This window comes from Pseudoliparis swirei, chromosome 16 (assembly GCF_029220125.1).
Source record: "Pseudoliparis swirei isolate HS2019 ecotype Mariana Trench chromosome 16, NWPU_hadal_v1, whole genome shotgun sequence".
Lineage (NCBI taxonomy): Eukaryota > Metazoa > Chordata > Actinopteri > Perciformes > Liparidae > Pseudoliparis > Pseudoliparis swirei.
Window position 1 is genome coordinate 17,102,434 of NC_079403.1, and position 23,379 is coordinate 17,125,812.

Sequence of the window (23,379 nt, forward strand, 5' to 3'; positions counted from 1 at the left end):
CCCCCCCCCCTCCCACCTTGAGTTTATCATTGCCCTCTTTATCTAGAATTCCACCCCCTTCCTATTTCTCCTCCCGTATCTTACTATTCTTTTTACCTCCTTCACTCACTCTCTCTATATTGCACCACTTCAATAATTCAAAGTGATATATAAAAGTCAATGAAATGTGCCATACCTCGGGTCATTACGATGCCTGCCAGGGATTTGTGTCGAGCGTGTGCAGGACTGCAGCCGCCCAGCAGCGACCGGTACTTCTCCTTCACCAAGTGGAATATTGAATCGGCAAAGACCTGAAAAACACATTCGCTCCTTTAATTTCAACTGGACACAAACTATGGAGACTGACTTCACAGGTTATTTAAAATATCTTTATTTTGCTGTGTAATATTCCCCTTCCATAATCTGTTCAGGCATTGCTGTGGGATTTTATGTGGGGAGATCGATCCGAAGGTCAATTTACCTGTTGAGGGCATGTTTAAATCATAAGTCATTCTGTCAATACTTACAGGAAAGTTTCCAACGCCACCAGACAACCCAACACGTTCAGTAAAATCAATGGCTGTTTGTTGTAACAAAAACAAACTGCACATACTGTTACACAAAATATAACATGGATAATTTGATGTTGCAACGGTGACTATTGTGTATTGTTGTGGTTTCCGTCTGCACACAGTCTGCCTTTAGGGAACACTTTTATGTTTTGTACTTATGTACAGGGAAAGAACACCCCTGGTGTTCACCCGGCACAACATTGACAGTATCCACCATCACTCAGCAAAGTGTATCGGTAGGGGACACATACAGTGGGTTTAGTTCGTCACATTCTCACCACTTCAAATATGTTAAGATGACCAAAAGGGGCATAAACCTCATTACCTGTATATATGTATTTATCGATACATATTATGAAGAATGATGCTTTCGCGTTAATTATTTGCGCTTCAGTCCATTGACAGTCAAAAGGTCAATTAGAGCAGCCTGTGAACACAGTTGTGTAAAGTCTTCTGTTGCTATGGAAAGAGCTTTAAAACACACAGATGTTTAAAGTGAAAGATGCTTTTGAGTTGCAATATGGGAAATGTACAACCCAGAATTTTGTGGAGCTTAAGCCACACTACTGACTTAAAGTGATAATGACTCGACCTGATGATTACGTTTCTTATTTATCCGGTTTCCTGTGAGTTCAATTTAGTTTAAATTCAGTTTATTTTGTATAGCCCAATATCACAAATTACAAATTTGCCTCAAAGGGCTTGACAATCTGTACACATAGACATCCCTGTCTCAGGACCTCACATCGGATCACGAAAAACTCCCAAAAAATAGAAAAAAACCTTTCACGGGGAAAAAAAAGGTAGAAACGTTCAAGAGAGCAACAGAGGAGGATCTCTCTCCAGGATGGACAGAAGCAGTAGATGTCATGTGACCAGAAGGAATCATTACAGAGTAACAACACATTCAATGAATATGACAGAGTGTATGAATAGTTGGTAGTCGGCATGGACCACGATCCAGACCTCCATGATCCATCAGGCAGATGGAGGCAGAGAGGAGGAGCGGTTCTCATCTTTGTTGCAGACCAATAATCAATCGCTGCAGACCCCAGTATCATCCCCTGTTGCCATCCTTACAAAGTGTTTCACATTGGTCTCGTCCTTTTTTTCCCCCTTCACCTGTTCACGTCCAGTCAGATTTATTTGTATGGCCCCCAAAATCACGATTCAAAGGGCTGTACAACACATGTGTCACGAATTCCCCACCTTCCTAGTTAAATTCATCCTGCTTACACGTTTAATTAACTCTCCTGTCATTCCAGATCCTGTCATCCTCACCTCGTTAGTCTCTCATTCCCTTCACCTGGTCCTCACGCCCTTCTCACCTGCAGCCCATCCCCTCATTAGTCCCTCACTATTTAGCTCCCTCACTTCCTCTTGTCCTCTGCCAGATTGTCTTGTGTGTCACTGCCAAACTCTACAGCGAATTCCTAGTACTAGTTCTGATCTGCCTGTTACGACCCTGTTTGCCTGTTCACCCGACTTGAGATTTTTGCCTGCCCCTTTTGGATTTGTTGCCCTGTTTGACTGACCACCTGGTTTTGACCCTGCCTGAAAGATTAAGTAAACAGCCTCCTCCTGCATTCCTGTGTTTGTCGTGCTTTTGGGTTCCAGTACCTGTAACCATTACAACATGCACTGAACATGACACCATCTATAAACCCCTTGACCTATCAGTGATGCTGATAAATCTTGAAACTTTAAATAAAAAAATAAAAAGAAAGCCCGATGGAGAAACTGTTCCCTATATATTTACATATTGCCTATTGCTGTCACTCACATTATCTGATTGTGTTGCATACCTACATTTGCGTTGGTTCGGTAATTTTTTCACGTAAATTACCAAACGAACCGAGTATATGACATCAACATGACCAGTGTTGTGCTTACACGTTGGTTTAATAGGTCACCTTATATTCTATATACATGTATTATACATAAAAGAGAATGTTGACACTCCTCTCAGCTCAATCTCCCCGATTGTTCTCCCTCTGGCTTTGATTTCCTCCACCATCTGAGATCAGTCAGCACGGCGTCCCAGTTTAAGGCTGTAAACAACCTGTTTGTGCCATAAAGAAACCAACTGGATTCCCCATTAACTCAACCAAGTCTTTCACAGGATAAAAAGCAGACTGTCCAGAATTTCTCAATTGTCTCATTATTATTAATTATTATTATTATTATTATCATCAATAATATTATTATCATTATTATTATTATTATTTAAATTCTTAAATGTAATATCCCCTGCTATTTAATTTATTTTACTGTTTGCTACTGCTTCACGTAATTTCCCGCTTGGGATGAATAAAGTTAAATCTAATCTAATCCAATTGATTTACTACCCGGCCAAACCCACACTTCTCACCACATTTACGTACCTTTAATGCCTTTTACTCAAGTGGCAATTAAGGACTAAGTCCCGGAGCGGAGCTTCATGCCACCTGTAGAACATAAACGGATCACCAGGAGATGGCAACAGAGGGGCCCTCTTTTGACAAATTGGGGCCCCAACAGATGCCAGGGTGAAGGGCGCATGGAGTGAGAGGGAAGGAGAGAGATTAAGGGCGTAAAAGAGGGGGTGACTGAACAAGTGAGCATATTGCACATTACAGCCCTCGTCGGGGCTGTGAAATACTCTCACAGTTGGAACCGGCGGTCGACGTGCTCACAGCTTGTGGTGTGTGTGTGTGTGTGTGGGTGTGTCCATGTGTATAAATGCACATATTGTTGCTACAGCCTGTGCCAGTTCAAATACTTTTTTTGGGGCGGGGGGGAATGGAACAGAAAAGGATTATGAGGGGTCGGCGAAAACTCAACAGTGACTAACTTTCAGCACTTTGTTTCCAGGAGTTGCAACGGCGGCGTATCAAGCTCTAACGGGTACGTGACAGATCCCCTTCCCGACATGAGTGCACTGGCGAGACGGACAAGAGGGAGAGAAGAGTCGTCGGCGGCCTCATGTTGTTTTCTTTGTGCCTGAGCGATCAGTCCCGTCCAGGAGCTTGTGTCTGTCGAGCCCCGAGTCGCTCAGTTGCGGTGACGGGTGACAGAAAACACAGAACGGGAGGATTCTCCACATCTTCAGGAGACTCGCTGTGACCGCTCAGAGGTCAATTTATGTTGCAAAGGCATTCAGCTTTTGCAACAACAACAAAAAGAAAAGAAAAAAAGACCAGTGACAAAAGTGAGTTATCTTATGAAATACTAACGCAGTGGAGGGACGTCCACAGAGAGGCCCTGTCACTGGTTGCCATATTTTGATAGATGTGTGCATTTCTCCACACGTGGCATTAAAAACGTCGCCATAGTCACCGATGGAGGATTTCTAAGAAATCCCAAATTTGATTTTGATCAATTCATTGTTTCAGTCTTTCATCAAACTGAAATAATCAACATTTGCTTTTGTCTTTGCAAGACTTTCTGCTTTTGCTCCGTTTAAATAAAAATAAAAAACATTTTTAACTTAAACTTTGGGCTGTGGACTGTTGATAGGACAAAACAGGACATCAATTGTGACAGGCATTCGTTTTACTTTTTAGTTTTTGCTGACTTTTCATAGAATAAAGTATTAATTGATAAGTCTGAAAAAATAGGCAGCAACAGCAGAGTCTTGCTCAACGCAGAACACAATCACCAAAGTCTTTCAAAACCAATGGACTGATTCTCTTTAATTATACTGGCAAAAGAATCATGGATTTCCTGGTAGTCCACTTTTCAGGAAGGTGTGAAAAACATCCTTGTTTTAGATCATTATCAGCCTGAATGTTCTGACTGTAGAGCATGAGTCACACAAATGTGAAAAAAACGCTGCCTTGTACGCTGTACCTGAAAGTGACATCCAATTAATTCTTACAGAACCCTCCTTGGCTTGGCAGCGTCAGCTGGTGTCGGTCACAGTCTGAACCCCGTGTCATGTCCTCCATCCCTCCTAAAGGCCTTTTCATTGATGACATTACAGAGGTGAGAGAAGGTGGCAGCTCAGAAAGACCTGGAGAGCAAAGGTGGAATAGACCCTGGCACACGGCCCAGCTTTCTCTCCCTCCCTCTGACTTCCTCCCCCACCACCTCTCCTTTTGTTTCCTCTCCTCCCATCCACATTCTGTTAACTCACATTTCCTCTCCTTCCCTTCCCATCTTTTTCTGTTTGACTTCAGTTTCTGGTCTCAACCCTTCCTCGCCACCCTCCTCCTCCTGTGTTGTCAGGTTGCTCTCCCTCCTTCTCGTGTGTGATAGAGGGCAGTGATGTGCCAGGACTAAGAAGCCAACAGTGAGTCAGAGCCTATAATTTCCTCATCGTGTCAGCACCAGAGGGGAAACAACATCATCTTCATCAGCTGACACAAAAGGAAAATAGGCTGCGATTTACAGCTGTGGTTCCCTTAGCAACACATACACTTCTTCCACTTTCTCTGTCTTTCTCTTTCCACATCAGCTAATATCTCAACATGCACATCTGCCTGTACTTTCATTCCTCACATAGTTTTCCACATCATTTTTCTTAACACTGTCACACACACACACACACACGCTCTCTCTTTCCTCACTGGGGGAGTTGAGTGCCACCTTCAGTGTGGGCCTAATGTGGCAGAAGAACGGGGCCACGGATCTCGTTCCTCAGACAGAACATCCGTGCGTCCTGCCACACGGCCAGAGGATGGCCGTCCTGCGTGTGGCTGGCAGGCTTCCTCTTGGATGAGCATCAAGGTTAGCGTTGCTCCATGCAGCTTCAATGGGGAGTTTCAAAATCCGTCTCATGGTAACTGATGTAAGCTCCACTGAGGAATACGCCTCAGGTTGAAACTACTGGCTGTTGTGTCACTCACCCCACCTGGCATATTTACTGCATTAGTTCTGACCAATTTACTTCTCAGTTCCTCTGGGCCCCCTCACGGTGGAGAAAACAAGCTGCTGTGTTTTTTTCTTTTAGGAAACTGCTCTTGCTGCAAGAGACATCGCAGAAATTCCCCATTCAGCCTTAATGAAGATAATGTAGTGAAGCTCCACTGACCTTTGACCCCAGTTACACTTTGTCATTTCATGCATCTGAGTCAGATTGAATAGGAGCTAAATGTAAATGCAACAAAGAAGCATTCGAGATGTCATCCTCCTTCTCAACAAAGTGAAGAATTGGCGGCAGTGAATAAAACATGCATGCTCATACAGAAAATGCTCTGACTTGATGTGCATGTTGCCTGATCCCTGATCAGCTTAACCGAAGGATTTGTCTGGGTGAGGGAGTGGCCTGAATTAGAGCCCATGTGGCAAAACTTTTGTCTTGCTCGTATTTCATAAATGTGATTTGTGTTTGTGTTAGTTTATGGCTAGGTGTTGTTGCAAACATTTAAAAGCTGGTGTTATTGCCTGCTTCTTAAGTTAACACATTATTCCTCATCTGCTGTTTTTGGCATTTACCAAACAGCTTTCAGACATATCAGATATTTAAAATGATAAATGGAACTGGGTATGTGCATGGCCTAAATATAATTCTGGTATCTATTGGTAGAATTTATTTTGCAATGATATTTAGATTTGATTTGATTTTCTATTATTATATTATATTCAATTGTATTTAAGATGTGTTTTTAGAGGTGGAATGACACTGACTCAATAAAAAGAAATGAGTAGAGAGAAATTAATTTGACCGTACAACACGTACAAATGCAAAGAGGCATCATGCATGTGAGTTGAAACATTTTCATCATGAGCAAAACACGTCTGTTCTCACAATCAACACACAGGAGTGACCTGCACACACATGCTAGCTATAACAACTGCTATCTAGCTCGCTTGTACTTAGTTTCTGTTAAAAATATGGACTGCAAAAGAAATTCAACGGATACATTTGCATGAATATATTGAGGCAAAAAGTTGCTTTGTATTCTTAAACCTGCTATGAATGCAGCGTAAACAAGCTATAAACACAACACTGTGTTGGTCAACCTGCTAGCAAACAAACGCTATTCAAAGCAAGGGTAGGCTAGTAGGCCTACACACTGGGAGTCAGGTTTCTGGCCACCTGATGAATTTGGAACTTCACTCTCCTGTTAGCTCAGCTTTTGGGTCTCAACTAGTTCTGAAGGAAAATATCTTGCTAATAAGCTGCTAATGCTTGACCACATTTCACCAGCTAGCTTACTGGCTAACTTTGCACGTCTGCCGTTTTGTGCTGATAAGTACAGTTTATCAGAGAGAAAGTGGTGAGCCTAAAAATATAAAACAGTAAAGTTGTAGGCCTAAGCTAAAAAATCTAAACAACAAGGTGAAAGATGCTGAATGAGTTCTGAAGGGCTGAGGGGAGCTGCAGAGACATCCTATCAAATACTGTACATACAGTTGTAGAATACACTCTATATACAAATACCGATTGTAGGTGCTTTAATATATATATTTTTAAAAAATCTACATGACTGGAATCAAAAGCTTTTGGTGTACTGTAGGGTTCAGGTCATTAATTCTTTGGAGAAATCAATATAATTACACGTTCCTTTTCCTTTCCTTTTTATCTGTCTATCAATCCCTCACTGCCTGTCCCCTTCTCCCCCCCCCCCCTAATCACACACTACCTCCCTAACTGTTGTGCACCTAAACTGTTCAGCATCTATCTCAAAGTCAATGTGTCACCAACAATCCTCCCGCCGCCTTCCCTCTGAATGTTGTGCCAGAAACACAAAATGTCAACGCAGAAATGTTCTCAGCTGCGGCCTGACCTAGAAGTCTATACATGCTGGTTGGAGTGATGGGTACGAGTGTGAGTGTGTTGGGAGGAAACGCTCAATTGTTCATTATTTAGCGAGAATGCCCTAAAGGGAAATGATGACTAAAATTCCTTAGTGATTTCATTTTCAACCTTCTTCATGTGCTCCACACATTGTGCCTCTGTTCATTCGGTGGCAGCGTGTCTATGTGTGTCATTCCTTCATGAACATCATTGCTCCTGTGCAGAGTGGTGAGGGGTGGGGTGGATGTGGGGGGTGGGGGTGGGGGTTGGGTGGATGTGGGGGGTGGGGTGGAGGTGGGCTTGCTGTTACTCCGCCCTCAGCGAAACACACATACACGCATGCTTCAACCCACCGCCCTCAACACCTTATCACCCGCCTGCAGAGCAACCCAGGCAGCATAACAACGGAGCCATGTCTTATATTTCTTTATAGAGGTATTTAACAATTCATTCTCCCGAGTTTTAATAGTGTCTGCCCTCTGCCTAGATATCTCCACCCCCCCCCCCCCCCCACCACTGACAGCCCACCCTTCCCTCTCCCCGTCCCTCGCCTGCCGCCGAGCACGAGGCTTTTGAAAATGGATATCTATTCATTTGGTGGAAGCGTTGCCTCCGGGGGCTTTTTAGATTCTCCAAAAGCCAGACTCCTTGCCGCGAGACAGATTCCTCTTGTTTGTTCTCCATATGACAAATAGCATCATTCTCACTCTTTTGCTCCTTCTGTCTGTCCTCCAGATCTGTATCACAAGAGGAAAAAAAAAAACCCGAAACAGATATATATATTAGTGCTTGCATACTCCCATCTTCTATCAGTGGTTGTTCTGTTGTCTCTCTTTTTTTTCTCTGACAGTGAAGATGCGATGACAACAAAGTGTATCCCAGAGAAGTTGAACTGTGTACACATTTGGAGAGCCCGTGTGATGGCCAGATGGCCCTGCAGCACGTGGAACCGATCTTTGTGTGCGTGTCCAACATTTTGCTTGAGCGGCGAGGAATTGTCGGTCACATCAGGCAGCCGGGCTGCACCATGCGGCCGTCGACATCATGAGAAGAGGTCCTTTTCCTTTAAATCCATACGCTTGATGTCGAAGAGCGAGAAACAAAGGCACAAGAAGGAGCACAAGAGAGCGACAGAGCAAAGGACAGAGATTGTGCCATTGATGTTTCTTGAGTTCGTCCAAGCTCCTTTCCCCGTCGCGGGGGACATAGACTGCAGCGCCACAGGTTTCCAACAGCAAAGCAGAGCTCCAGCAGGGATTCCTCATTAGACTTGAAACGGTGGAGACCAAGACGACAGGCCTGGTGCATGTGGGAAGGATCATAGACTAGGATGAGCGACCACAAGAAGGATGGCCTCATCCAGAAATCAAGGACGATAATTCCGAGCGAGGATGCTACGCATAGAAGTGGATCATTATTTCTCTTCTGTTCTCGACTTGGAGCTGTAATAAATCCCTGTGGCCCGGTTCTTCGAGGAGCAACAATCATACCTGTAAATCTAAATAGTGACAAAGACCACAGACATCTTGGGATTTACAAAGAGTTTTTTTTAGCCCTGCTAGCAGCGGGGCTCTGATCTGTACTTTACAGGCAGCTCAATTCATTTATTATTTCCACATCTACTTCATGGTTCCAACAACATTTGGCACAGAAATTCATGTGGCCTCAGGATGAATTTATTTGGTGATCCAGTGACCTTTTACTTATACAAAAATATTATATAATAACATATACAAAAATCATGGAGATCAAGGTCAATATTACACCAGCTACTCAAAAGTATGTTGGCGTTAGCCTGCTGATGTTAGACTCTTAGTCCTGGTATTTATATGCGTAGAGACTCTACAAACACAAGAGTGATGTTTAAATACTGTAAATACAGTCGAGTGAGTCGCATCCCAGTCAATTTCACGCCAAGTGAGATAATTAATGTCTTATATCAAATCATGTTGAAATAACAGCTTGTCATTCAGTATCATCACTGGCTGCAAACAAGTCTACCGTAACAGGTGGTGGGGAGGAGGACACGGGAGAAATGATTGGATAACCCTCTCCACCCTCTCCACCACCTACTGCAGGGACAGCGGAGCACGTTCTCCAACAGACATTCCTGCCCACTGCAATAAGACTTTATAAAAATCGCCTCTGGCCAGATCCTCCAAATTGAATCAACATCAATAACCCTCGCACCGCTTTGTTAATTATTTGATTATCTAATTTTCTGTCCTGCTCTGCTATTTTATTGTGTTTTAGTGTATTATATATATTGTAACCTTGTTTGCTGCCGCTGCAAAGACATTTCCCCCTGGGGATGAATACAGTATGTATGTATGTGTGCGTGTGTGTTTATGTATGTATGTATCTATCCATCTATCTGCATATTACCTCAGAAATATATGAGCGATTTGATGACAATACCACAACATTGGAAAAGAGAAAATTAGAAAATATGTTTTGGCCAATGTCCAGTAGTTCATAGAAAACATACAACTCAAATAAAAACCCAAACTTTGTTCACAGCTAACCTCATATGTCTGCTGATTGGTTACAATTGCTGAAAGCCACTAATTCTCTTAAGCCTGAATCCAAACATTAATTTGGGGAATAGAACCTCGACATCCAAGCCAAAACAAACTGAAACCACTGAATCGTAACCACCGATCGCAGATGTTAAGTGCGACTGACTCTAAAACTCATTATCTGCCTAAATTCTCTTCATCTGGTCAAACAGCACCAGCAGTTATGACAACATGGACGCTATCAGAGCCTGGCCCGTGTGTGTGGACACATTTGGTGTGATTGTAACCTGGAGACCGTGCTTGCCAGGCCCCCAAATAACCTTCACCATTGCCCCCCTGATGTATTTAAATCACTGAGAAATTACAAATTCATTTGAATTGTGGTTTCCCGTATGTCGAGTTTTGTTTTTATAGGTGTATATTTGTGTTATTGCGAGGCTGCATCTTGCTCCTGAACACATCAAACATCACTGAGGAACCACGATGTGTCATTTCTGCTTAAGTGACTGATAGACAATCTTCCTTTTCCTGAATCTGTCTTTAAAATATTCACAGGGCAGCGAGAGAAAAAAAGAAAAGAAAAAAAAGAAAGGAAAAAAAGAAACGGTTCGGGGTGACAACGGTCGGAGCACGTCTGAGTCGTTCCGGTATAAATCCCCTCTGATTAACCTCCACGGTGGAGATAAAAGCAGTGATATGCCTGAAACGACTTAATAATGTCAGGCACAGTGTAAAACACACACCAGCGGCTTTATACATTATGCACCAAAGGCCAGCAGAGGGACTCCTGCGAAAAGATAACATGACCTACCCTCGAGAGAGAGACGGAGGGAAGCGAGGAGAGAGAGAGACAGATTCAAGATTCAAGATTCAAGAGATTCAAGATGTTTTATTTGTCACATACACACACAGGGTGTGCAGTGAAATGAAAGTGGCAATGCTCAGCAGGAATGTGCAAGGGCAACAAGTACACACTATTTACAAATAAAAAACAACACAATATTTACAGTAAGTGTGTGTGTGTGTGTGTGTGTGCCTAAGAGGGGCAGTTGTGTGTGTCTATATGGGTGGGGTGTGAGGTGGGAGTTCACAATCCTGATGGCCTGAGGAAAGAAACTCCGTCTCAGTCTCTCTGTTCTTGCAAGCGTGACTACGGGGCCTGCCTGACCGCAGCAGCTGAGACAGTCTGTTGTTGGGGTCGTGAAGATCCTTCATGATCCTGCGGCCTCTGGTTCTGCTCCTCCTGGTGTACAAGTCCTGCAGCGTGGGCAGTGTTAGTTCAAGTGCGCGCTCAGCCCGCACTACTCTCTCTCCCTTCCTGTCCTCCTGTCCAGAGCACAAACCAGGCTGTGATGCTTCCTGTCAGGACGCTCTCTACAGCTCAAGGTAGAGGACTGAAGGATCCTCTGGGAAACTTTTTATTTCTCAGCTGCCCTGAGTGGTAGAGCTGCCTTGCCTTTCTCACCAGAGTGTCTGTGTTTGTTGACCATGTCAGATCTCGGTGATGTGGGACTCCAGGTATTTACCACACCGCCCTCTCCACAGTAGTCCCGTTAATCCCCAGTGGTGCTCTGTTGTTGTACCTTCCTAAAGTCCATAATCAGCTCCTTAGTTTTGGTGACATTCATGATGAGGCTGTTGTCCGCACCAGGTGACAGATCAGCAACTTCCTCCAGGTAGGCCTTCTCGTCGTTTGGAGATCAGGCCCACCACCACTGTGTCATCCGCAAACTTGATGATGGTGTTGAGCTGAACCTGGCCACACAGTCATGTGTGTACAGGGAGTACATAGGGGGGGCTGAGGCGCCCCTGGGGGATCCTGTGTTCAGGGTGAGGGATTTGGAGGTGTGTCTGCCACCTGACCACCTGTGGCCTGGCGGTCAGGAAGTCCAGGATCCAAGCACACAGGGGTGTTCAGTCCCAGCTCAATCAGCTTGGCCAGTCTGGGGGACTATGGTGTTGAAAGCTGAACTATAATCAATGAACAGTAGTCTCACATAGCCCCCTCTGGCTGTCCAGATGAGAGAGTGGTGTGCAGTACCTGGGAGACAGCATCATCCGTGGATCTGTTTGGGCGATAAGCAACTGCAGCGGGTCCATGGAGGAAGGGAGGAAGCGCAGATGTAGTCCTTTATCAGCCTCTCAGCATTTCATGACCACCGAGGTGAGGGCCAGTCATTCATACATGCTGGAGAAGCATTCTTGGGCACAGGGACAATAGTGGATCTCTTGAAGCAGGCGGGACCACGGACTCAGCCAGGAGAGGTTGAATATTGTGGTGAACACTGGAGCTAGCTGGTTAGCACAGGTCTTCAGTACTCCAGCAATATGCCATCTGGACCTGCAGCTTTCCTGGTGTTCACCCTCAACAGAGCCCTCCTCACACTGTGCTCGGTCACAGAGAGTGTGTTCATCCCAGCGGTAGAAACTCACCTCTCGCTAACGGTGTTGTTTTGTTGTGCGCTGCGAGCCGCTGTTGTTGCTAGCCTCAAACCGCATAAAATGAGTTCAGGTCGTCCGCTAGGGGATGCGTCGGCACTCACCATTCTTGAGGGGTCTGCTCGTAGTTTTGTGATAGTCCGCCCCCATAGGCGGGCGCCTGGTGTGCTCCCATCTGTGATTCCACTCTGTCTCGGCACTCCTTTTTTGCGTCTTCACCGCCTCCTCAGTCCATAGACCGCTGCCTTGTACTCGTCCATGTTGCCGGATACAAGACCGGAGTTATAGGCAGCAGTACGGGCGTTCACAGCGACAGAGAGACAGAGAGACAGAGAGACAGAGAGACAGAGGAGATGGACAGGAAGGCATTTAGAGAGGAAAACAGACTGGATGGAGACAGAGGTGGAAATGAGAGGGTCAGCAATGAGGATTTAACAAGTCTATCATCTGCAGTGCGTAGTTGACCAAGGGAGGAGGAGGAGGCGGCCACTCCAAAGGCTCCTGAGGGCAGTTCACATAACTCCCATTAGTCTGCACATGATTTAGCAGAGAGAGAGAGAGAGAGATTCCCACCTTTGTGGTCTGCGGTATCATTCTGGGGAGATGTTGTATGTACAAATATCACATAGTGAAGTATAAAAAGTCCTGCACATCTGTCATAGTTTAAGTCTTGTAAAAATATTGAACAACTGCCCGTGAGATTTATTAGTCACTTTGAGGGGACAAGCTCTCTAATAACTGCTTATCAACTGTAGCTAATTATTGCCTTAAAATTAATACTGGGGGATTTCCTGTGTCACTGATTTCTGAGTTGAATACTTTATGTGGTTAATTGTTAAAAGTGTTCAAATATAGACGTTTTGTCTGGGAATGTCAGAGAAGCTGTGGGGGACTCACACAACGTTTTTACAGCTACGTGCAAGGACAGCGTTCAATGGAATTATTATTATTATTTTTATTATTATTAACGAAAAATAATAGAAGAAAACTTCAATATCAAAAGGACACCAGCAACCCGTGGATGTGCTTTGACCTTGAATGTCAGATTGAACCAGTCCCCAAAGGCTCATTCAGGTTGAACTATACTCAGTAAATAAACCCCCTCACACCACACGAGTGGGTTCTTGAAGTCATAGAAGTGAAATCAAACAACAAATAATATTCACTAGATGTAGAGACACCGTTCTATCATAACCCTGAGACCCTGACTTTTAAATACAAGTCAAATATTGTCATAATCTGTCGCCCAGCAGTGAATTCTAATATTTCTTTCCGCCCGGTCAGAGACCAACCCACATATTAACAACAACAAAACGGTGTTTGCTGTTTCGACGCGCCGTGAGGCTGCCGCTGCGTGAGAACATTTGGGAGGACGGAAGGATCTAGCATCGCTCTTCATGTCTTGAAAGCGCCGAGCCATTCAAACGGCTCCTCTGAAGCGCCGCGGTGGCTCCCTCCAAAAGGATGGTGATTGTGTCGGCCTCCGCCCAGATGCGGCGGCCGCGCCTCCATCTCTGCTGCTCTTGAAGATACCGCCGTGGCTCTTTTTGGCGGGCTCGACCCTGGCAATCAGCGAGACTTCAAACACCCCGCCGCCGCCGCCCTTTGAACGGCGCCCGGGAACGTCTGCTGCTGAGATTAGAGACGCAGACGAGGGGGAACACTGGAGCTTTCAGATGCTTCTCTGTCTCCTTGTCGAGCGCAGTCTGCAACGCCTGGACGACAAAGTCACTGAACACAAAACGCAACATCACACCCGGCTCAAATGATGCCACCACGAATGTACTTTTCCACATGACGACACGGTGCATGCAAACTAACTCAAGGCAAAGTTGACGATATAATGTTTACAAGAAACTTATAGCTAAGTCCTGTAGCTCAAAAGGTATATGTGGTGGCTGGGGCGCGGTTTGGCTCAGCTGTGGAGGTGTGGGGGAGGGGCGCAGGGAACAGGTGCCATGAATAGGGCTGATTGGCCTCAGCTGCAGGGGATCAACTGATGAGTCTCTCTACCCTATATGAGGTGGGATAGGGATGGAGGCACGAGGGAGGAGAGCAGAGGCACAGTCTGGAGTCCAAATAAAGGATCTTACCAACATTTCACTCAGTGTGCTCATCCTTTGGTGCTTGGGGGGAGAAATCTACACATGACAGCTAAGAAACCTGTTACAGTATAACATGTAGCCTTTTCTAAAAAACAAGAAATAGACTAATACAAAAATAATCCAACTCAATCTTCAATAGAGACCCAATAGAAGTATATTGCAGTGTCTATTTCTGCAGAGAGCGTGACCTGCTTCTGGGGATCAGCGAGGAGCCTTCGGGGCACCAAGTCAGCCAATAGCAGCGTGCAGGGTGTGCGGCCCACTCTCGTTTGCAGGTCGTGTAATACGGCCCCTCGGTCACCTCCCTCGGCGTCTGGTGCCAAGGAACCCTCTGGGAGAGCGTGCTGCTGTCGGCCATCGCGGCACAATGAATCGAGCTTTTAAACGTAACCGCCCCGCAACTAGTTCGAAAAATCCACCTCTCTCTCTCTGGCCTCGTCCAGCCGTGGAGGAGGGGCCAACTTTGCCACAATGCTGCATAGTACGCCTTTAAATCTCCCGGCAGACTTATTATTGTTCTGTCTTTCAAGAAAAGTAATAGTTTTGATGACAAAGTACAAGGCTATTTTTTCCCCTCACTTTTGCAACTTGATGTTTCGCAGTATGGTGAGTCCATTGGCTTTTGAAGGAGTCATTTATCCCGCGGCCTTCCCTCTGCTGGTGACTAAGTGTGGACCGGACTCGGTGTCATGTCTGTGGGTGCTGCTGTAGCCAACAGGCCCTCCAGCCAGCCATACATCATCAGGTATTGATACGATTCCGCCACAGCGCCACGGCTGACATTTGATTCATAGCTCTGGGTGCTCTTTTTGAATTCCTAACAGTCAACAAGGGATCACAGGGAAATGTCAATGTTGTGCTGGTTTGGGGCGCCCCGATGACACGAGGGAGAGTGGTACGAATAATGGCGGCTGTTGAGAGAGGGAGCGAGCTAATGGCCCTTTGGTGTGTGATTGCGTTGGTGCTTATGGAGGCAGGGTGTGATATAATTCGAGATTGTATCCATTCTTATTCTTGATTAAAATTTAGTTTGTCACTTTTTTTTGTTTCCTAATAATTAGTTAGTGAGAAAATAAACAGAAATATGTTAAAGGGACAGCTCACCCCAAAATCCCAAATCAATGTTATTTTTTGAGTGTTGGAGGATTCGTTGTAGGGATGTCTGCCTTCTCTCCAATATAATGGGAAAAGGGACTGGGCTGCACAAAATGCAAAAAATCTCCAAAACTATTTGTTTAGACGAGGCAGCTGGAGAAAGCTGCTGGTTTGCAGTCACCTCTAACCAGTGTTGTGCTGGCCAGCTGGCGTACCGGGCCAACTCCTGTTACAGCCCGTCCGGCCCTAAATAGTAATAAGAGGTAATTGCCTTAGTAAGAAGGAGTTAATTACTTTTGGCTGAAAATAAATCTGTCTGGCTGGTCAATTCTTTTTTATCTACCAGCCACCTACTGTATAGATGGTAAGTTTCCCATAATGGCTAGGACGGAAAAGCTAAATGGCGTGGCTATTTAGCAAACCTATTGGCATGGGGGTATATTCTGATATCAGAGTAAAGAAAAGAAACAGCCCTAAATTCATCATTGATATTAACCTGTCACTGTAAAATTTATTTAGCTGTTTTTCACCAAAAAAGTCAGAGCACTGGGCCAGTCTAGGATTTATCTTGGAGGTTGTACCGTTGGTCTGAAGAGACTAATATATGAGGAAAAACATGATAGCTATAATAATATGTTGAAGAATATTGTGCATGCGCTGAGAGGAGACTCACAAGGAAATCACTTTGGATTGAAGTGACTATAAAAAAAATTAGAAAGCTCTTGTAAAAATCAGGAAATGCTAAATTGGCCCACATGCATGCACTTTTGAGACGATCCCTAACTTTCACCTTGGGACTGTCCGTCTGTTGTAAAGTCATGCAAGGGGTCAAACATTAGAGTGTCTGAGTTTTATCCTGCACTGAAATCTGGTGAAAACCATTCAGAAGCTATGAATGATGAATATTGTATTATTTGGGTGCAGTTTCACACATGTATCGCCCCATACCCCGAAACGTATTTGTTTAGATTCTGACCCTTCATGCAGGCAGAGCATTGTGGTGAACCAGTGAGCTGTTTAACGATCAATGTCGGGTGGAACATTGAATTCACCGCCATATTTTATGCTCCTTTGTGGGGTGAGAAAGTTCACCATTGGGGGCTAATGACAACCTTTCAAAAGACCGTAGATAAACTGAATGCATGAATGTGAGACTACACAGAGCTGTTCAGCTGACATTTTGGAGATGTGATGTTTTTCTCCCAACAACAGAGATATCTTTGAATAGTCGCTATAAGTTGACACCTGCCTTTTGGAGAAAATAGCTGCTTTTCTTTCTTCTTTCTTTCTTTCTTTCTCTGAACTGATGAATGTGGCTTCTAACAAACATCCCCTGACAGAAGAGACTTAAACAGTGCATTATCCCTCTCACCGCCAACAGCCGTGTACACACACACACACACCCTTCTCGACACAATATAATGCACTTCACAGCCGGCGGATGAATGCAAATAACCACGTGCGAGAGCCTTTCGAGCGTGCCGGAGAAATCAGTCTGTGGCCCCTGCTCTTTTAACATTTACTAAAAATCCATCATGTGGCGTTTGCAGAGTAAGCAGAACCCCAGATAGGCTGTAACAAATGCACATGCTCCCTTTTGTCACCTTTCCTTTCCGCCAAACCTTTCGAGAGCACACACACACTTCATAAACCCCTGCAGTAAGGCCAGCAGAGAGAGCAGGAGAGGCATGACAATAGACAGAAAGGAGAGTCAATATCAAACCGAGTAGTAAAAGAAAGGCAAAGAACACACTATACCGATGGTGTGCGTACTTGTGTGCACGTTGTACTTTTACCTGAATGTGTGTCGAGCGACTCGGCATTGTGCAGAGAATTTAACAAGCTGTTCACCACCTCCACCACTTCTTGTGGTGCATGCCGTCGCGATGTGAGAGAGCAAGACACCAACACGGACAAATAAGAGGGGTTCACCTTGAGAAAGGGGAGGTCGTCGTCTCTCTACCTTCATATTCTGTGGATATCTGGAGTGCCCGGCGGTTTCGAAACAAGCCAACGCTGAAAATGTCCTTCTGCGAAGTGGTTTGGAGGGGAGGATGCTCGACTTTAGGGTTTTTGTGTCGAAATGAAGGGAACGCAAGTGGGAGAAAGTGCACTGTGCATATATATATATATATATATATATAGACATATGATTTGTGGGTTGACATGAGGCAGTGCGGCATGTCACAGTGGCGAACACTGACATCTTAGCAGGTAAAATGATGCAGGAGACAAAGCCCTTCCAAATAATGCATGGGACGACACCATGAGATGAGAACACTGACACCAGCGTGATCCATGATCCCCTGGCAGATCGTTGGTTCTAGTCCTGTGACAACCATGTTTTTAAAATGTCAACTTCTTCGTTTTCTGTGGTGACAATGCATTCTTCATGTGAGGCCTATTTTAAAGTTGCAGCACAATTCTTATAATATTCATGAAATCAAACACAGTTGTGATATCATTTGTGGTCAGCTACTTTCTCCCTCCTGATGTCTGAGCTCCTTACCCTATCTCTAAGGCTGAGCCCGGCCACCCTACGGAGGAAACTCATTTCGGCCGCTTGTATTCGCGACCTCGTTCTTTCGGTCACTACCTAAAGTTCGTGACCATAGGTGAGGATTGGAACGTAGACCGACCAGTAAATTGAAAGCTTCGCCTTTCGGCTCAGCTCTCTCTTCACCAAGACAGACCGGTACAGCGCCTGTTTTACTGCTGCAGCCGCACCGATCCGCCTGTCGATCTCCCGCTCCATCTTACCCTCACTCGTGAACAAGACCCCGAGATACTTGAACTCCTTCGCTTGGGGCAGGCACTCTGTCCCCACCTGGAGGGAGCAATCCACCGGTTTCCGGCAGAGCACCATGGCCTCAGATTTGGCGGTGCTGACTCTCATCCCTGCCGCTTCACACTCGGCAGCATAAAGGGACATTTTGTGCTCCAGTTTTATTGAAACATTGAAAATCCCCACCATACTAACACCTGACCCTCATTATATGTCCGTCTCTTCATTTTCTCCCTCTGATTTATTACCTTCGCATTGAAAATGCGGAAGGTAATGTTTTGATCGCCGTGTATTTATTTATTTATTTGTATGCGTGTTATTCGCAGAACTCAAAAAGTATTGAACCGAATCGCATGGAATTTGGTGGGATGATTGGTTATTATCCGGGGACCATTTGATTAGATTTTGGGATCAATCGGGTCAAAGGTCAAGGTCAAAGGTCATGAACAGGTCAAATCTTCTTGAATGGCATGCAATTTGGTGGGATGATTGGTTATTATCCGGGGACCATTTGATTAGATTTTGGGATCAATCGGGTCAAAGGTCAAGGTCATGGAAAGGTCAAAATCATTTTTTTTACCATAGCACGATACATTTGTATCCAATTGGCATGCAACTAATGCCAAAATGTTCATAATTCAATGCCCAATCTTGCGATATGCGAAGGTATGCGCTCTACCAAGTGCCCATTCTAGTTATTATTGTTTTAAACTCAGTTTATTTTTTCTTCACCTTCACTACGATATGTTGTGTACGCCTCTAAATGGCGTATGAACCTGTTCTGGTGGGCGAAAAGCGACGCTGAAACCCTTCTCACACAAAAGGACGTTGCGTCACACTTCTCTGGCGTGTTTTGAGATGAATCTTTTTTTTGTTAAATCCTCCGATGCATAAAACTCTCCTAGTGAACCGTTACGCGTCCGTCTGCGACCGCGGCGCTTCATTTCTCCATCAGCGGGAGCAGTGCTAGTTCATTATCCCGCACAGTAGGGTCCCAAAAAACTAGTCCAGAAAAAGCCAGCCGGGAACGCCGAGACAGGAAACAGGTCAGCGGGAATGGATTTGTTATGTACCCGCTGACGTACAACCAGGTGCTAAAGCAACGGCATGAATGTATTTAAAGGTGGTTGAAGTTATACAGAACTGTGAGGACAATCCTGCCGGCGCTATTAGTAATTTATCATCTTTTTACCGCGTGTGATGAGTAAGTGCATCGAGCTGGGTCAAACAGTTCTTAGTCTAAAAGCTAAAAAGTCATCGGGAACGAAAACGTCTTCTTTCAGGCTCTGACTAAAGTATATCATAACTATTCATGCTGTGAGCCATATACCCCCCCCCCCCCACTCCTCCATATAACTAAATCTGTCAAAGCTTTATCACTCGCTCTGTGAAGCCAATCGAATGGCTAATCAGCCCATCTAGCCAGGTGACTTTGTTCTAAAGTTCACGCTGCTGAGGTATCCCGCCGCCATGCGCAGGAGCCGCCGCGGTGATGGTGTGAATGATTGGTACAAATGCTCCAAGGGCATGATTTGCTCTGGCCTCCAGAACGGCTCCTATTTGGTCCACTAAGTGCTTTGCGAGGAGACGGCGTCGGGCGAAGACATTAGAGTCGCGGCGGCCTGTCATCCGCATACGGGGTTCAGCACTTCCTGTGTCGGAAAGGGGACGAGGCGCCATCAAAAGGTCGCCCCGGAAACCTCTCCTCTGTGACAACGACAACAGACACGGTATTAACAGGCAGCTCTGGGTCCGCCCTCTCACATCTAGAGGTGACGCCTGTGACCCGAATCAGCAATTCTGGGAGCAATTGTTACAACAACAAAAAAACAACAACTACAACAACAACAAATCTGAGAAGAGAAGAGCAAAGTAAGAAGTTCAGGAAGAGTTCAGCTGCATCTATTTCTTGCATTTGCACTCCTCTAATTTGGCAGGGCTCAGCTATCGCAAAGGGGAACTCAGGCAAGGAGAAATGCTGCGGTATGGAATGAATACGATGAAATATTGCACCTATTTCCCTGCAAAGTCACATACACACACACGGGCATGCATGCCTTAACACATCTACAGAATATGTGGGGAGAGCCCTAACAAACACGAGGGGGGTGGAAAGCCATCATGTAAACATTATGCGTTCCACATATGACCTCTATGTTTCCTCTCATTGTCCAGTGGGATAACATAAAAATACATGGAGATGTGGAAGGGGCTCCATCCATAACCCAATGGACAGTGGTTGCATGCACAGCGCAGGCCTTAACTAGCTGCCTGTTGTATACTCATGGGCAGGCAGGTTGAAATATGAGGGCTGAGGACACGAGGTCTTCCCAGAATGCTAAACTCTCTCTCTCTCTCTCCCTCTCTCTCCCTCTCTCCACCCCCCCTCCCACTGTGCCCTGCAACCAATCTGACGCCTAATTAATCCTGAAGGTCTTTTGTTCCGCTGAGGTTTTTCTTCTCTTTCCCGCCACTGCACTCCATCCATCCTCCCCTCCCCTCGCTCCCCCCCACTGCCTGCCTGCCTCTCTCTCTGGCACACACACACACACACACACACACACACACCTCATTCCAGCCTCTCCCATTTCCTTTCCCCCAAGGGAGGCACGGCACAGTCCCAGAGAGCAGAACTGGGGTAACAGATGTTTTGCTTTTTTGTTTAGTTTTTGTTCCTCCATCTTTGGGGTATATTAATCCAGAAAAAAAATACGACTGTCATTACATTTATTCCCAGTATTCCACTAATGATGGGCACATGAGACATATTTATGGTTTTCACGACACAGGTGCGCAGCGTTGCGGAGACAGTGTCGACCATACGCAGCGGCAGAAGGCAAAGACGTGTCTGCTGACCGGCCCAGTGTTCATGTCTTTAAAGGAAGAGACACTCTCGTGTCTGAACACCCCAAAATGTGTACCTAAGATACAACAAACACACACACACTAAGTTTAAAAGTGGGATCATGGGCTCGACTATCTATTTGGCAGGTAACCAGACCCTTTCTTAAAGAACATCGTGTTTCTGAGAATGCAATGTGACTCCTGTCTGTATTGTCGATACGTTGTTGCGTAATCACGTCTCACTCACGGTTGACGCACAAACAGAGAGTGTGTTCTTCAGGTGTGATACTTGTTTGTATCAACACACGTATCCCCCAGACTGATGTACAGTACCACCCCCCCCCCCCCCCACACCCACACACACTCAAAAACAACAACACCCTGGCACATCCTGTTCCGTCCTGCAGCCAAGCGGAGCACGTCAGCAACACAAGGCCTGTCGCCTGAGCTATGGAACCGAAGGGAGGGAACCCTCAGGAGAACAACCACAGAGGTTTTGGGAAGCCCAGGGGGTCCGAGCGATCAGCCAGGTGCAGCGGGACAGGCGCTGGCGAGGGGATGTGTGTCGCCATCTTCGTAGCGGAGCAGGACTGATATTTGGGACATTTCGATTTTACGGATATAAAATGGTCTCGTGCTCAGCAGCATATTTGGTCGGCTACTTGCGATAGCTGGATGGACTCATTTCTGATTCGGGGGCAAGCTGCTATGAAAGAAAGAAAATGAAAGAAAAATGCGGCATTGCAAATAAGATAATGGATTATCTAAAGAGAGAACAGCTCATTGCTCTCTGTAGATTGTTCACTTCCTCCCTGTGTGTCTGTCTCATGACATCTCTACTTTGTTGGCTATACAAATGGAACAAAGGTTCTGACATGTAGCGAGGCACGCAGTCAGTCCACCTGTCACAGCATTTGCAAATTCCCCGAGTAGACACTCGAGAAAACACTCTGCTCTCTACAAACAGAGAATGTTGCTGGAGATAACTTCCTGAGGGCGCGATCACACCACACGCGACTTTTAAAAGCGCAGCCGCTTCAATAACGCCGTGGCAAAAACGCGCCGTGAAAAAAAGCGCGGTGTCGCCTGCGTGCGCAACCGGGCGATAAAACTTAATTTACAAATTATTATTATCATTATTATGATTCAAGCACACGTCCCGCTCTTGCTGTGTTGTGGGATGAGGAGGAGGGAAAGCCCCCCAAAAGCAGAGGTTTAGGTTTCACGATATATTTTTAAAAAAGGAACGAGTACGGCGAATACCACCATTTATTCCGTGAATTGTGTCTCGATAACTTTCAGTTGTACTTCCGGCTGAGCAGGAGTCAGTTGGAGTCGTGTTTCTATTTAGAATGATAAAGCTCTTCGTAATTAAATACCGCTAATATGAGTGAGTGTCTTGTTGGGAAAACAGGAAGGAAAGCCCGCCTCCTGCTTGATCCGATTGGCTGCCTTGGCCGAGTGTGACATTGATGAGCGGTGCGCCTCCGCGTCTCGTGCTTAAAGTTGAGAATATTTTAAGCTCGCTAGAAAAACACGAGAAAAACACTAGAAAAACGTGCCGCGCAGCATTTAAAAGGCGCGCCTGAAAGACTGTACCATAGGGAATCAATGGTTTTGCTCGCGACGGTTTTTGAGTGTCGCGTCTGGTGTGATCGAGCCCTTAACAATCCATTTCCTAAAATTAATTAATGTACAAGAATAATATGGAGAAGAAACGCTTCGTTCTCAGGCCACCGTCTCTCAAGGAGTCTGCTCCATGAGCGATGCTCGTTTGAACCAGAAGAAGCAATTAGCAGCTTTTTCAACCAAACCGCTCCAGGAACCATCGATGGATCCAGAGGAATGAAATTCAAGAAGTAAAAGTTTTCCGAATTCGGATTTGTGTTTCCGCCCTCAACTGCAGAACCTTTTATTCACAAAGAAAAGCAAAAATAGCTGCTTTGGAAGGAGATATTGAGAAGAAGCTGTGATCTCTAATGTGTTTGTGAAAGTACTTAAAATAATATATGCAGAGGTGGGAGAAAGAGACTGAAATCTCCAAAGTAGATGTTCTGTTGAGTGTTTGATGTTTTCTTTTATTACATCTAGTGAGCAAGCAGAACATCACGATAATGTCTCATTTGTGCTATAAATCTGCTGCCTTATAATATTAGAGTAGCTTAACAGTTGTATTAAAGTCTGTATGTAAATTGAATAATATCTAAACAATATTCAGATTTAAAATTTAACTGAATTCATTATATATATTTACATATAATATATGAGAATAAATGTTCTTCTCTCATTTCAAGTAAAATAAAGGCTGAATTGAAAA

The 23,379-nt window shown here is 45.2% G+C and overlaps 1 protein-coding gene across 1 annotated transcript in view; it reads right to left on the reverse strand.

The window, feature by feature from the left end:
- adarb2 (adenosine deaminase RNA specific B2 (inactive)) overlaps nt 1–23,379 on the reverse strand; it is a 168,515-nt gene that overhangs the window by 27,928 nt on the left and 117,208 nt on the right. Inside the window, exon 4 of the mRNA XM_056434423.1 lies at nt 176–290. Coding sequence (XP_056290398.1) covers nt 176–290 — 115 coding nt within the window. The remainder of the gene's footprint in view (nt 1–175; nt 291–23,379) is intronic.